Source organism: Hypanus sabinus, chromosome 6 (genome assembly GCF_030144855.1).
Source record: "Hypanus sabinus isolate sHypSab1 chromosome 6, sHypSab1.hap1, whole genome shotgun sequence".
In the NCBI taxonomy this organism is placed as follows: Eukaryota; Metazoa; Chordata; class Chondrichthyes; order Myliobatiformes; family Dasyatidae; genus Hypanus; species Hypanus sabinus.
In genome coordinates, this window is record NC_082711.1 from 1848513 (window position 1) to 1865009 (window position 16497).

The window sequence follows — 16497 nt, forward strand, 5'->3', positions numbered from 1 at the left end:
GTGAGTTGAGTAGTTTCGCTTGGAGAACAACAGACTCCGGCTGACAAAGGTGAAAGGTTTCAACCCTGTGCCTGTCCTGATGTTGGTCGTTCCTAAACTCTTGGCTGCTGTCACTGTGCAGTATTTACGGCAAATGGGATTTGCAAAAGCCAGTACAGGCACTTCAGTCTGCAGCTCCTTCAGCAGCTGGAAGGCATCTACATTTTGCATCCCATTTTGCTCTGAAGGGCTAAGATAAACATTCTTATTATTTTGTTCTCCCCTTCTTCCCCAAATAAGGTTAACTGCATAGAAACTGCTACAAATGTGGCTTATTTTAATGAATCTCTGGAAGTCGTCACAGAGTACAAGAAACGACTGTAGAGTACTCATATGCTTGGGCTTTGGCCATGTAGTCATTGCTTCTATCTTGGATGGATCAGTAGCTACTCCATCCTGTGAAACTATGTGCCCATTGTACAGTTGGCCCTCCTTATCAGCGGATTCCATATGTGCAGATTCAGCCAACTGGGGATTGGGAAAACCCGGAAGTTCTCTCTCCAGCGCTCATTGCCTGAGCATGTACAGACTATTTTTTCTTGTCATTATTTCCTAAACAATACAGTATAACAACTATTTACGTAGCATTTACATTGTATTAGGTATTATAAGTAATCTAGAAATGACTTAAAAGTACAGGCAGTCCCTTGGTTATGAATGAGTTCCATTCCTGAGTCCGTCTTTAAGTTGGATTTGAAGTCGGAACAGGTACATCCGGTATTATTTAGCGTCAGTTAGTCAAATGTTTTTCTTAGTATATAGTACACATTTTACCTTTCTATGCATATAAAACACTTAAGAAACATACGTATCTCAATAATTTAACCACTGCGTTGCCTAATAATAATTGTAGCTTCCATAGGGGCAGGGCCTTTCACATGCTACATTTAAAATTGTTCCGATCGTTGACCGATTGTAGCCTAATGCTTTTCCACTGACCGATGGCGTTTCACCTTTTTCCGATCGCTTTATTACTTCCACCTTATTTTCAATTGTGATTATGATTATTTTCGTGAACAGAAACACTGCGGATTCAGAGCTGCACCGCCAGGTCCTCATGTCCACCGCACGGAGACATGTTAAATAAAGTCCAGGGTTCCGCTGGGTCCTAAAGACCATTGCACTAATACATGTTAAATAAGGGACTTGAGCATCCACGAATTTTGGTATCCGCGGGGGGTCCCTGAACCAATCCCCCACGGATAAGGAGGGCTGACTGTAGTTGACTGATGTCTTGCTGAACTGGCACTTGTCCAGTGACAGTTTAAACTCTTAAGCTTTCAGGCAGCCGAGCACCTTCAGAAGCCTCGCTCTGTGCTCTTTCAGAGTAGACCCAAACACTGAGATCATCCAGCTACACCAGTACCTCAAGCAAGTTCATGTCCCTAACAATCTTCTCCATGATACATTGTGAAGTAGCCAGTACTCCTGATATGCCCTAGGGCATTTGTTAAATCTGAGAGAAATCAAGTGGACGTATGAATGCCCCCTTTGTCGGCTTCACTTCTTAAGTCCAGCGCACTGAACTGTTTTGCTCCACTCACGCAGGCCAGTGCATCCTGGATCCGTGGAACAGTATGCTGGACTGGGACTGTGCGTCGGTTCAGTGTTCGATAGTCAACACACATTTGTACCGTCCCATTCGTTTTCCTTGCCACCACTATCGGTGACTCATAGGGATCCCGTGACTCAGTGAAAATCCAGCCTCCTTCAGTTTCAGCAGATGTTGCCGGACAGCCACTACCTCTGCTGATGGCTAATCGTCGAGTCCTTTCTCTGACAGGAGTGTCCTCTGTCACTCGGATGGTGTGGCGAGTACTCTTAGTGCAATCCACAATTAACTTATCAGTAGAAAAGACATCTCTGAACTTTATCATCTTCTCCATCAGTCTCCTTTTCCATCTCTCAGCCCTTCGCCACTTGATCCATCCATTAATTGATCGATCTCAGCCAGTTGAAAAGACCCTTTATGCTGCAAGCAATGTAGCTGTCTCTCTAGCCTGAAAATGTAGGCAGAAAGTTTCTTCACTTTCTCCTGGAACATGTAGCTGAATCTCATTATTCCAAAAACGCTTTCTAACACTTGCATGTAGCCTACAGAAGTGGCAAATGGGCTCTTTGCCTTTAAGGACCTCAGCAGCCAGACCTTCTAGACTCTCTACCAGTCACTGTATTTTCATATTATGTGCTCCGCTCAAGTCTCATATTCCTCCTCTGCTTCAGGAGTGGACTTTACTCTAATAACTTTGACTCCTGCCAGTAAACTTTGGGATTTATCTTCCAGGGAAGTAATTGCCAAAACCAACTCTGAATTTTCACCACCTGCTGGGGGACCCATTAAATCTTTCACATCAGACAGGTCCTTCCCCTCATTTCACAGAAACGATACAATGACAAATGGAATACAATGTTGGAAAGTGTATGGTCATGCATTTTGGTCGAATAGATAAATGGGCAGACTATTATTTAGATGGGAGAGAATTCAAAATGCAGAGATGCAGGGGGACTTGGAGGTCCTTGTGCAGGATACCCGAAAGGTTAACCTCCAGGTCGAGTCGGTGGTGAAGAAGGTGAAGGTGGTGAAGTTGGCGTTAATTTCTAGAGGTACAGAATATAAGAACAGTGATGTGATGTTGAGGCTCTATAAGGCACTTGTGAGACCACACGGAGTATTTTCTTATCTTAGAAAGGATATACTGACATGGGAGAGAGTTCAGAGAAGATTTACGAGAATGATTCCAGGAATGAAAGGGTTACCAAATGGGGAACGTCTGGCAGCTGTTCGGCTGTATTCCCTGGAGTTCAGGAGAATGAGGGAGATCTCATAAAAACATTCCAAATGTTAAAAGGCCTGAATAGATGGCAAAGTTATTTCCCATGGGAGGGGGGTTTAGGACAAGAGGGTATGACTTTGGGATTGAAGCACGTCCTTTCAGAACTGAGATGCGGAGAAATTAGTCCTGACGAAGGGTCTGGACCCGAAACGTTGACTGCTTCTTTCAATGGATGCTGCCCGACCTGCTGAGTTCATCCAATTTTTTTGTACGTCTTGATTTGACCACAGCATCTGCAGTGTACTTTGTGTTTACTGCTTGCATTCACTCTATCTACACCCATCATAATTTTATATACCTCTATCAAATCTCCTCTCATTCTTCTACGCTCCAGGGAATAAAGTCCTAACCTATTCAACCTTTCTCTATAACTCAGTTTATCAAGTCCCGGCAACGTCCTTGTAAACCTTCTCTGTACTCTTTCAACTTATTAATATACTTCCTGTAATTTGGTGACCAAAACTGCACACAATACTCCAAATTCGGCCTCACCAATGTTTTAAACAACCTCACCATAACATTCCAACTCTTACACTCAATATTTTGATTTATAAAGGCCAATGTACCAAAAGCTCTCTTTACTACCCTATCTACCTGTGATGCCACTTTTACGGAATTTTTAATCTATATTCCCAGCTCCTTCTGTTGTACTACACTTCTCAGTGCCCTACCATTTACCTTGTATGTTCTACCTTGGTTTGTACTTCCAAAGTGCAATACCTCACTGGAGGACTTCCCACATCCTGCAAGAGGAGCATTCCAACATCCTGCCTGGCATTCTCTCTACTCTAAAAGAACAAAAACAAAACTTACCGGAACCTACCCTAGCCTCTGCCTGTTCACGCCGAAGCCTGTTAAGCTAAAGCTGTCCCACTCTGACTCAGTCTACTCTAATGATGGCCGCTGTATATGGCGGTCGTTTTTTTAAACTTTTGGTGTCCTAAGTCACGCGCCTGCGCAGTCCAGCCTCTTTTCCCCGATCAGTAAAATTAAATGGCTTCTCTCCCAGATGTCTTTAGTCTTCATTCTCAGCCGCTTGCTTCATTTGTAGGAAGAGCAGTAGATGTAGTGTATCTGGATTTCAGCAAGGCATTTGATAAGGTACCCCATGCAATGCTTATTCAGAAAGTAAAGAGGCATGGGATCCAAGGGGACATTGTTTTGTGGATCCAGAACTGGCTTGTCCACAGAAGGCAAAGAGCAGTTGTAGACGGGTCATATTCTGCATGAAGGTCAGTGACCAGTGGAGTGCCTCGGGGATCTGTCCTGGGACCCTTACTCTTCGTGATTTTTATAAATGACCTGGATGAGGGAGTGGAGTGATAGGTTAGTAAGTTTGCTAATGACACAAAGGTTGGAGGTGTTCTGGATAGTGTGGAGGGCTGTCAGAGGTTATAGCAGGACATTGATAAGATGCAAAACTGGGCTGAGAATTGGCAGATGGAGTTCAACCCAGATAAGTGTGAGGTGATTCATTTTGGTAGGTCAAGTATGATGGCAGAATATAGTATTAATGGTAAGACTCTTGGTAGTGTGGAGGATCAGAGGAATCTTGATGTCCAAGTCCATAGGATGCTCAAAGCAGCTGTGCATGTTGACTCTCTGGTTAAGAAGGCGTATGGTGTATTGGCCTTCATTAATCGTGGAATTGAATTTAGGATCTGAGAGGTAATGTTGCAGCTATATAGGACCCTGGTCAGACCACACTTGGAGTACTGTGCTCAGTTCTGGTTGCCTCACTACAGGAAGGATGTGGAAGCCATAGAAAGGATGCAGAGGAGTTTTACAAGGATGTTGCCTTGATTGGGGAGCATGCCTTATAAGAATAGGTTGATTGAACTCAGCATTTTCTCCTTGGAGTGAAGGAGGGTGAGAGGTGACTTGAGAGATGGTGTACAAGATGATAAGAGGCATTAATCTTGTGGATAGTCAAGAGGCTTTTTCCCAGAGCTGAAATGGTTGCCACAAGAGGACACAGGTTTAAGGTGCTGGGGAGTAGGTACAGAGGAGATGTCAGGTGTAATTTTTTTACTCAGCGAGTGGTGAATGCATGGAGTGGGCTTTCGGCAACGGTGGTGGAGGCGGATACGATAGGGTCTTTTAAGAGACTTTTAGATAGGTACGTGGATCTTAGGAAAATAGAGGGCTATGGGTAAGCCTAGTAATTTCTAAAGTAGGGACATGTTCAGCAAAACTTTGTGGGCTGAAGGGCCTGTATTGTGCTGTAGGTTTTCTATGTTTCTGTGTTTCTATTAATTGAAACCCAAACACCAGCAGCAGAAATGCTGCCTCAAGAGAAGACTATTAAATGAAATACCCTGTGGTGTTAGCAGTATATTATACAGGATGTTATACTGGGTTTGATTTCTCTTTTTAGCCACCATTGTTATTGTGCTTTGAGAATGCTTCTTCCTCTTTGGGATGTATATATCCTGTATATTCCAAATTGCTTTCAGAAATTCCAGCCATTGCTGCTCTGCTAACATCCCTGCCAGTGTTCTTTTCCAGTCAGTTCTGGCCAACTCCTCTCTTGTGCCTACGTAATTCCCTTTACTCCACTATAATACTGATATATTTGACTTCAGCTTCTCCTTCTCAAACTTCAGGGTGAATTTAATCATATTATGATCTCTAACCCCTAAGCATTCTTTTACCTTAAGCTCTCTAATCAATGCACACCCAATCCTGAATAGCTGATCCCCAGCGTGCTCAACCATGAGCTGCTTTATCTTGTAAACACTCTAGAAATTCCCCCTCCTGTAATCCAGCACTAACTGATTTTCCCACTCCTCCTGCAGATTGAAGTCCGACGTGACTACTGCAACATTGCTGTTTTAAAATGCATTTTCTATCTCCCATTGCAATTTGTAGGCCACATCCTCACTGCTGTTAGGGGTCTGTATACAATTCCCATCAGCCTCTTTTTACCCTTGCAGTTCTTTAGCTCTATTCACAATGATTGAACATATTCCAACCTCTTGCTAATTATTTGATTTGATTTTTATCAATGTTGCCTGCTCTTCCTTCCTGCCTGTCCTTTTGATACACCCTTGGACATTTTAATCCCGGCTATTATCTCCTTTCAGCCATGATTCAGCGATGCCTACAACACCATGCCTGCCAATCTGTAACTGTGCAGCAAGTTCATCTACCTTATTCCGTAGAGTGCGTGCAGTCAATACAACTCCTAAGGGTAATACTCACCCTTTTGAGTTTTGTCCACTTTTTGCAACTCATCCTGTTGGCTGCAATTTTTCCCTATCAACAGCCTCTCCTTACTACACATTGCCTCTGTAAACCAGTTACCTCATTGTCAGCACTATCATCTGCTTTCCTATGATACTTATTGGCAGCTCTGGACACTAGTTGTACCATGCTCAATGTTTTGATTCCCAACTCTTTGCTGAGATCTCACTACATCTGCCTCTACAACTGTCCTGGCACTCTGGTTTGCATCCCCCTGCAACTTTAGTTTAAACTCCACTGTACAGCATTAACAAACCTTCCGGCTAAGATGTTAGTCCCCCTCCATTTTGGGTGCAAACATTCCCTGTACAGGTCCCATCTTCCCTGGAAGAGTGCCGTATGTTCCAGAAATATTATGCCCTCTGTCCTGCAGCAACTCCTTAGCCACACATTAAACTGTGTAATCTTCCTTGTTCTGGCCTCACTAGCACGTGGCACAGGTAGCAATCCTCAGATCACAACCCTGGAGGTCCTGCCCTCTAACTTAGCACCTAACTCATTGAACTCCCTTTACAGAACCTATCATGCATCTGACCCATGTCATTGGTACCCACAAGGACCATGACTTCTGGCTGTTCACCCTCCCATTAAGAATGTTGAGGACTCGATAAGAGATATCCTCGCAGGCAACATACCATCCTGGAATCTTGTCCTCGCCCACTTCTGTTCATTCTCCAAACTAACAAATTCTCCCCCCTTCCCTTCTGAGTCACAGAGACAGGCTCGGTGCCAGAACCTGGCCAGTGTTGTGGCGGCTCATTTCCTAGCGTATGCGAACCGACTCACAATTAGATAGCCTACGGGGGTTTGCGAGCACAGAGCTTTGGAGCCTCTTCGCCATGGGGGGCCGGTTGACAGAGGCTTAAAAGTGAGGCTGAAGTTTTCGAATAAAGTTTTTCCTTCGACTGCAGTTACCGACTCCGTGTCGTAATTTTAGCGCTGCTTGTAGCACACCGCTACAATTGGTGACCCCGACGGTCCAAACGATTTTTGGACCAGAAATGACCGACGCCGCCTCTGTTCATGCGGTTTCGTTGAAACTGCCAGGTTTCTGGACACAGCGCCCGGACCTATGGTTCCAGCAAGCCGAAGCCCAATTCCACGTTCGCCGGATCACCTCAGAAGACACCCGCTACTACTATGTGGTGGGCTCCCTCGACCAGGACACAGCTGCCCAGGTCGCGGAGTTCGTACAGTCGCCCCCGGCAGACGGCAAGTACACGGAATTCAAAGCTCTGCTCCTCAGGACTTTCGGACTCTCACGGCGCGAGCGGGCTGCCCGTTTACTGCACCTGGATGGCTTGGGCGACAGACCTCCATCGGCTTTAATGAATGAGATGTTGTCTCTGGCCGAGGGACACACAGGCCTCATGTTTGAGCAGGCATTCCTGGAGCAGCTGCCCGAGGACATACGCCTGCTGCTGTCCGACGCAGATTTCAGTGACCCCCGGAAGGTGGCAGCCCGGGCGGACTTGCTGTGGAACGCCAAAAAGGTGAGCGGGGCGTCCATCGCACAGATCTCCCAGCCACGCTCCCGGCAGCAAACCAGTCCAGGCCCGGCCGCAGAGCCCACTAACCCCCGGCCCAATGACCACTGGTGCTTCTACCACCAGCGGTGGGGCGCAGAAGCCCGCCGTTGCCGCCCGCCCTGCAAGTTCCCGGGAAACGCCAGGGCCAGCCGCCGCTGATGGCTACGGCGGCTGGCCATCGGGATAGCCTCCTGTATGTGTGGGATAGCAGGTCGGGACGCCGCTTTTTGGTCGATACTGGGGCTGAGGTCAGCGTTTTACCTCCGACGAGTTACGACACCCGCAGCAGGGCACCGGGTCCCCCCCTGAGGGCCGTGAATGGCAGCACAGTAAGGACCTATGGCACCCGTCAGGTGCAGCTACAGTTCGGCCCCAGCCAGTTCACGTGGGACTTCACACTGGCCGCCGTAGCCCAACCGCTTCTGGGTGCGGATTTTTTGCGAGCTCACAGCCTGCTGGTTGACCTGCCCAGGAAGAGACTGGTACACGCCGAGACCTTTCAGACGTTCTCCCTGGGCGCGGCCCAGTTGCCAGCCCCTCACCTCGGCTCCATCACGCTGTCCGACAACAACTTCACCAGGGTCCTGGCGGAGTTCCCATCGGTTCTGGCACCGCAGTTCACAGCAGCCATGCCCAGGCACGGCGTACAGCACCACATCCCGACACAGGGACCACCCCTCCATGCCCGTGCTCGGCGGCTTCCCCCGGACAAGCTCCGACTGGCGAAGGAGGAGTTCCAGAGAATGGAGGAATTGGGGATCATCCGGCGGTCCGACAGCCCCTGGGCTTCCCCCCTGCACATGGTGCCCAAAGCGACGGGGGGCTGGAGACCGTGCGGCGACTACCGCAGGCTGAACGAGGCTACCACACCGGACCGCTACCCTGTGCCGCACATTCAGGACTTTGCGGCAAACCTGCACGGCGCCCGGATCTTCTCCAAGGTCGACCTTGTCCGAGGGTACCATCAAATCCCGATGCATCCTGACGACGTCCCCAAAACGGCTCTCATCACCCCGTTTGGCCTCTTCGAGTTCCTCCGCATGCCGTTCGGCCTGAAGAATGCCGCACAGACGTTCCAGCGGTTAATGGACGCGGTGGGACGGGACCTGGACTTCGCGTTCATCTATTTGGATGACATCCTCATAGCCAGCGGCAGTCGTCAGGAGCATCTGTCCCACCTCCGTCAACTCTGCGCCCGACTGAGTGAGTACGGTCTTACAATCAACCCTGCCAAATGCCAGTTCGGACTTGATACCATTGACTTCCTGGGCCACAGGATTACTAAAGACGGGGCAACCCCTCTGCCCGCTAAGGTAGATGCGGTCCGCCACTTCCCCCGACCCACCACGATCAAAGGCCTTCAGGAATTCGTAGGTATGGTCAATTTCTACCGCCGCTTCCTCCCTTCAGCTGCCCGGATCATGCGCCCCCTGTTCGCCCTGATGTCGGGTCCGAGCAAGGACATTACCTGGGACGAGGAGTCCGCCGCCGCTTTCGTTCAAACGAAGGAAGCTTTGGCTGACGCCGCAATGCTAGTACATCCCAGAATGGACACCCCTACCGCCCTCACAGTGGACGCATCAAACACGGCAGTCGGTGGGGTGCTGGAGCAGCTCATCGCAGGTCGCTGGCAACCCCTGGCGTTTTTCAGCAAACACCTGCGGCCACCCGAGCTCAAGTACAGTGCTTTTGACCGGGAACTGTTGGCGCTCTACCTGGCAATCCGGCATTTCAGGTACTTCCTAGAAGGTCGGCCCTTCACCGCGTTCACGGACCACAAACCGCTTACCTTTGCGTTTACGAAAGCATCCGACCCCTGGTCATCCCGCCAGCAACGCCACCTGTCCTACATCTCTGAATACACAACGGATGTCCGGCACGTCTCGGGTAAGGACAATGTCGTGGCGGATGCGCTCTCTTGCCCTACCGTTCATGCCCTTTCCCAAGGGGTAGACTTTGAGGCACTGGCAGAGGCACAGCAGGTAGATGAGGAGATTCCGAGTTACAGGACTGCAGTCTCTGGTTTGCAGCTCCAGGACTTCCCCGTGGGCCCAGGTGAGAGGACCCTACTCTGTGACGTCGCCACCGGCCGGCCCCGTCCGGTCGTCCCCGCAGCCTGGCGGCGACGTGTTTTCGACTCCATTCATAACTTGGCGCATCCCTCCATCCGGACAACTGTCCGGATGGTTTCCAGCAGGTTCGTTTGGCACGGACTCCGCAAACAGGTCAGTGAATGGGCCAGAACGTGCATGCACTGCCAGACGGCCAAGGTGCAGCGGCACACCAAAGCCCCACCGCAGCAGTTCCATCCCGCCCACCGGCGTTTCGACCACATTCATGTGGATATCGTGGGCCCCCTGCCAGTGTCGCGCGGAGCGCGTTACCTCCTGACTATCGTGGACCGGTTCACAAGATGGCCAGAGGCGGTCCCGCTCACCGACACCACCTCCGAATCTTGCGCCCGAGCCCTGCTCGCCACCTGGATATCCCGCTTTGGTGTACCAGCCCACATTACCTCCGACAGAGGCGCCCAGTTCACCTCCAGCCTGTGGTCAGCTATGGCCAGCCTTTTGGGGACTCAGCTGCACCACACCACTGCCTACCACCCACAGTCGAACGGGCTAGTGGAGCGTTTCCACCGTCACCTGAAGTCGGCCCTCATGGCCCGCCTGCGAGGAGCCAACTGGGCGGACGAGCTTCCCTGGGTCCTACTCGGCATTCGCACAGCGCCCAAGGACGACCTGCACGCCTCGTCGGCCGAGTTGGTATACGGCGCGCCCCTGGCCGTCCCCGGGGAGTTCCTACCAGCCCCAAGGGGGCAAGAGGAAGCTCCCGCAGCAGTCCTGGGCAGACTTCGCGAGAAGCTCGGTAACCTGGCCCCCATACCCACTTCACAGCATGGGCGGCACCCGACCTGCGTACCCAAAGACCTACGGAACTGTAAGTTTGTGTTTGTACGAAGGGGCGGGCATCGGCCGCCGCTGCAGCGGCCATACGAGGGGCCGTTTACGGTGCTCCGGAACAACGGGTCCACGTTCGTGCTGGACGTTGGGGGGAAGGAGGAGGTTTTCACGGTGGACCGCCTCAAGCCGGCCCATGTGGACCTGGCGCAACCGGCCGAGTTTCCGGCGCCTCGGCGCAGAGGCCGACCTCCCAAGCAGGTTCTGGCCCAGGCTGTGGACATTGGGGGGTGTATCGCCGGTTCTGGGGGGGGGGTTATGTGGCGGCTCATTTCCTAGCGTATGCGAACCGACTCACAATTAGATAGCCTACGGGGGTTTGCGAGCACAGAGCTTTGGAGCCTCTTCGCCATGGGGGGCCGGTTGACAGAGGCTTAAAAGTGAGGCTGAAGTTTTCGAATAAAGTTTTTCCTTCGACTGCAGTTACCGACTCCGTGTCGTAATTTTAGCGCTGCTTGTAGCACACCGCTTCAGTGTGACTTTCTTCTGTTTGCTTATGCCCCCCAACAGTGTCCAAAGTGATATACCTATCGCAGGGGTCAGCAACCTTTACCACTGAAAGAGCCACTTGGACCCGTTTCCCACAGAAAAGAAAACACTGGGAGCCGCAAAACCCGTTTGACATTTAAAATGAAATAACACTGCATACAACGTTTTTTTTGCCTTTATGCTATGTATAAACAAACTATAATGTGTTGCATTTATGAAATTGATGAACTCCTGCAGAGAAAACGAAATTACATTTCTGCATGCAACAAAAACATTTTGAACTCCGAAAAAAAGACGTTGGGTTGAAAGTTACTTTTAAGTAAAATACTCAATGTCTATTTGAGTCCTTCTTGTATTTATGAAAAACGCCGAACTTAAATTTTCCGCCAGCAGCAAACCAAAAATAACGTCAGCCAGCTGTCATCCTGAAAAATGAAAGGACTATTTCACTGAACAATGAAAAAATATGAATATAAGTAAAATAATAGGCAATTAAAATATTTATCATACTTGGTTAATGGGATTTCTGCTCCTGGACCTCAGCGCACAGCGTCTGCACATCAGGGCTGTATGATGTCACCTTCATCTTTACACAGGATCGCAAGCTGTCATCTGTGAGGTTTTCAATATCACTCCATTTGTGTTTCTGAGCAAGAACGGCCTTCTGACGGGCAACATCTTCAAGGTCTGCTGTCAAGCGTCTAAACTTGGACACCCATATGTCTTTGTCGGCTATGTCGGCCAGTTCCATCTCAAGATCAGGTTGACTCACACCTGACAATGCAGTCGTATTCAGTAGGGATGGATCGATGCTTAGGGGAGTGACCGGGAAGGATAATGTGTTTTTTTCCTCTCTGAACTCACAGAAGCGTTTCCCAAACGATGTTTGCATTGCGATGATTGCAGAATGTAAATACTCCGAAATTATCATGTCGTGACCTTGTTTGAACTCTCTCAAATTGGGGAAGTGAGACAAAGTGCCTTTCTGTAAATCTCTGGCAAGCACTGTCAACTTGCGCTCGAATGCCAAGACATCCTCCGACATGTGCAGGGCTGTACGTCCTTTCCCCTGAAGAGCTGTGTTCAGCATGTTCAGGTGCGCTGTCATGTCTACCATGAAGTGTAGCTTTTCCAGCCACTCTGGCTGTTCCAGCTCAGGAAAGGTGAGCCCTTTGCTGCCCAGGAAAGTTTTCACTTCTTCCAGACACGCGACAAAGCGTTTCAGCACCTTCCGTCTGGACAGCCAGCGATAAAAACACGTTGTAGCGGTGTCAGTAAACTGCAGTCAAAGATAGCTTTATTCGAACTAAACAGCCTTGCTTTTAAGCCTCCCTCAACCCAGCCCCCATGGACGCAGATGCTGCAAAAGACGCGTACTCACAAACCCCCGTAGGCTATCTCCCTTAGCCGGAATGCTGGCTAATTGTGAGCCGTTTCGGATGTGGCAGGAAATGTGTCGCTACACTTAGGTTGTACAAGATCACCATAATTACATTTCAAAAGCTAACAAACTAACATAAAATACATTTTAATTAAATACTGACCAATTATTTCCCAAAGCCACAGGGAGCCGCAGCACAGAGGTGAAAGAGCCACAAATGGCTCGGGAGCCGCAGGTTGCCGACCCCCGACCTATCGTTTAGAGTGATAGCCAGAGGGGTACTCTGCACTTCAATGAATTCCAACAGTTTCGTCTAACAAGATTTTCCCTTGAGGAAACGCTGCTGACTACAGCCTATTTTATCATGTGCCTCCAAGTACCCCATAACCACATCCCATCGACTCAACTATTTCCCCAACCGCTGAGGTCAGACTAACTGGTCTATAATTTTCTTTCTTCTGCCTCTCTCCCTTCATGAAGAGTGAAATGACTTTTGCAATTTTCTAGTCTTCAGGAACCTCTCGTATTTGTAGAAAGATAATTTTTAATGTCCCACAATCTCTTAGCCACCACTTTCGGAACCCTGGGGTGTATAGCATCTGGTCCATTTGACTTCTCTACATATAGACTAGGTTTCCAATAACCTTCTCCCTAGTTCTGGTAACTTCATATACTTCATGACCATTGACATCTGGAACTTCCACTATACTTCTCGTGTCTTCCACACCAAAGACTGATGCAAAATACTTGTTCAGTCTTCTCCTTGTCCCCATTACTGCTTCTCCAGAATTGTTTTCCAGCGGTCTGATATCCACTCTTGCCTCTTTTTTGACCTTTATGTAATTGAAAGAGCTTTTGTTTTCCTCTTTAATATTATTGGCCAACTTATTTTTGGATTCCGTATTTACTTTTTTAATGTTTTCTTTTAGTTGCCTTCTGTTGGTTTTTAAAAGCTTCCCAATCCTCTAACTTACCACTAATTGTTGCTCTGTTATATAGAAATATAGAAAACCTACAGCACCATACATGCCCTTCAGCCCACAAAACTGTGCCGTACATGTCCTTACCTGAGAAATTACCTAGGGTTACACATAGCCCTCTATTTTTCTAAGCTCCATACTCCTATCCGGGAGTCTCTTAAAAGACTCTATTAAATCCGCCTCCACCACCGTCGCCAGCAGCCCATTCCACATACTCACCACTCTGTGTTAAAAAAAACTTACCCCTGATATCATCTCTGTACTGACTTTCAAGCACCTGAAAACTGTGCCTTCTGCTGCTAGCCATTTCAACCCTGGGAAAAAGCCTCTGACTATCCACACGATCAGTGCCTCTCATCATCTTATACACATCTATCCAGTCACCTCAGAGCAGGGTAGTTCCCTCAGAATGGCACGGCTGCCACTGCCTGCCAGGATCCATTCATCCTCCTGTAGGCAGTGACCCCGGTGGAGAAAATGTGTCAACAGTGCGTGCCACCTTGGAGGCTGGACACAGTACAGACATGAAAGTACATCGCCAGCGTGTACCACCTCAGGGTGGGCACAGTATAGGTATCACTGTCGGGTCCTGAGGCAGGGAGTCACGCACGCACACCAAGGACTGGCTGCCCTCCTGATCGGAAGGCTCAGGACAACTGCAGAAACCCAGCGCTCTCTATTGCCCCAGAAGAAGCCCACCAGCCTCTTCTGGGTCTAGACACGAACATCTTGGGTGGGACAAATGCAGAGAGCCAGTACCAGACTATGGAGGAAAGCAGCTGACTGATAACAAAAGCTCTACCCCAGTGCGAGATTGTACGAAACAGGCTTGGCCAGTGCCCCAGCCAGGCAGAAATGTTCATCTCCAGATCCAGCCAGTTCGCTTCCCAGGCCTCCTCCGTTGAGCTCAGTAGAGGAGGTGCATGGTGCTCAGCCCCTTTGGTATGGTCCACCTGCCAATGACCTACCAGGAAGCCGTTTGACCCTTGCTGATGAAGCAGCTGAGAAGATCTGCTGGCAGTCTCGTATCTTCTGTAAGTCAACCAGGATGATGACCGTAATGAAGATATCATTGGCGTAAGCCGACAGGACAACCTCCTGTCTGGTTCGTGCAGATCCAAACCCGTTAATCTCTTGCAGAGAAGGCACAGAAATGGCTCCCTGCAAGCTGAGTACAACTGTCCTGACATGGGGCACCCCTGATGCAGCCCCTCTCAAAGCATAAAATGTGGCCAGAGACTGACCCCGGACTGACCGGTGACTGTTCCGTACTCTGAACCCGGACTGAATGGCGACTGTTCAGTACTCTGACCCCGGACTGACCGGTGACGGTTCCGTACTCTGACCGTGGATTGAACGGTCACTGTTCCGTACTCTGAACCCGGACTGAATGGCGACTGTTCTGTACTCTGACCCCCGACTGACCGGTGACTGTTCAGTACTCTGACCCCGGACTGACCGGTGACGGTTCCGTACTCTGACCCTGGACTGAACGGCGACTGTTCCGTACTCTGACCCCGGACTGACCGGTGACTGTTCCGTACTCTGACCCCGGACTGAACGGCGACTGTTCCGTACTCTGACCCTGGACTGAACGGCGACTGTTCCGTACTCTGACCCTGGACTGAACGGCGACTGTTCCGTACTCTGACCCCGGACTGACCGGTGACTGTTCCGTACTCTGACCCTGGACTGAACGGCGACTGTTCCGTACTCTGACCCTGGACTGAACGGCGACTGTTCCGTACTCTGACCCCGGACTGAACGGCGACTGTTCCGTACTCTGACCCCGGACTGAACGGCGACTGTTCCGTACTCTGACCCCGGACTGAACGGCGACTGTTCCGTACTCTGACCCCGGACTGAACGGCGACTGTTCCGTACTCTGACCCCGGACTGAACGGCGACTGTTCCGTACTCTGACCGTGGATTGAACGGTCACTGTTCCGTACTCTGACCGTGGACTGAACGGCGACTGTTCCGTACTCTGACCCCGGACTGACCGGTGACTGTTCCGTACTCTGACCCCGGACTGAACGGCGACTGTTCCGTACTCTGACCATGGACTGAACGGCGACTGTTCCGTACTCTGACCATGGACTGAACGGCGACTGTTCCGTACTCTGACCCCGGACTGACCGGTGACGGTTCCGTACTCTGACCCGGGACTGACCGGTGACTGTTCCGTACTCTGACCCCGGACTGAACGGCGACTGTTCCGTACTCTGACCATGGACTGAACGGCGACTGTTCCGTACTCTGACCCCGGACTGAACGGTGACTGTTCCGTACTCTGACCCCGGACTGAACGGCGACTGTTCCGTACTCTGACCGTGGATTGAACGGTCACTGTTCCGTACTCTGACCGTGGACTGAACGTTGACTGTTCCGTACTGTGACCCCGGACTGAACGGCGACTGTTCCGTACTCTGACCCCGGACTGAACGGTGACTGTTCCGTACTCTGACCCCGGACTGAACGGTGACTGTTCCGTACTCTGAACCCGGACTGAACGGTGACTGTTCCGTACTCTGACCCCGGACTGAACGGTGACTGTTCCGTACTCTGACCCCGGACTGACTGGTGATTGTAATGTACTCTGACCGTGGACCAGACGCTGACCCTGGACAGAACACGAACTGTCCCTTACACTGTTCCTGTTCCGTACATTGACTGTCCTAGATACCCTCATTTGAATGGACACTAACCACCCTTGACACTGACACAGAATCAGACTGCTACCATCCCGGACACTGACTGTCCCAGAAATTGTCCAGGTACTGGACACCGATCCTGGACCGGACCTTTACCATCCCCGTCACTAAGATTGGGAAGGGATTTGATGGAAGTTATGAGTGGTGTAGATAGGGTAAATGCAAGTTGTCTTTTTCCACTGAAGTTGGATGGGACTAAAACCGGAGGTCATGTTTAAGTGTGAAAGGTGAGAGGTTTAAAGGGAACATGAGGGGTTACTTCTTCATTCAGAGGGTCATGTAATGAGCTGCCAGCACTGTGGTGCTTGGGAGCTGAATTTGAATG

At 50.0% G+C, this 16497-nt stretch overlaps 2 protein-coding genes across 9 annotated transcripts in view; one reads left to right on the forward strand and one right to left on the reverse strand.

Moving 5' to 3' along the window:
• Window positions 1–16497, forward strand: part of scrib (scribble planar cell polarity protein) — a 349859-nt gene that overhangs the window by 169738 nt on the left and 163624 nt on the right. The gene's annotated exons all lie outside the window — the stretch shown is intronic.
• Window positions 11397–12363, reverse strand: LOC132394949 (uncharacterized). The gene is made up of 2 exons (XM_059971297.1): window positions 11608–12363; window positions 11397–11522 (listed from the first exon to the last, which is right to left on the reverse strand). The coding sequence occupies exon 1, from the start codon at window positions 12212–12214 to the stop codon at window positions 11612–11614; it is 603 nt and encodes a 200-aa protein (XP_059827280.1). The 5' UTR covers window positions 12215–12363; the 3' UTR covers window positions 11397–11522; window positions 11608–11611.

Coding starts and splice junctions, on each gene's coding strand:
- LOC132394949 (XM_059971297.1), bottom strand. CDS start 12,214: ATGGTAGACATGACAGCGCACCTGAACATGCTGAACACAGCTCTTCAG.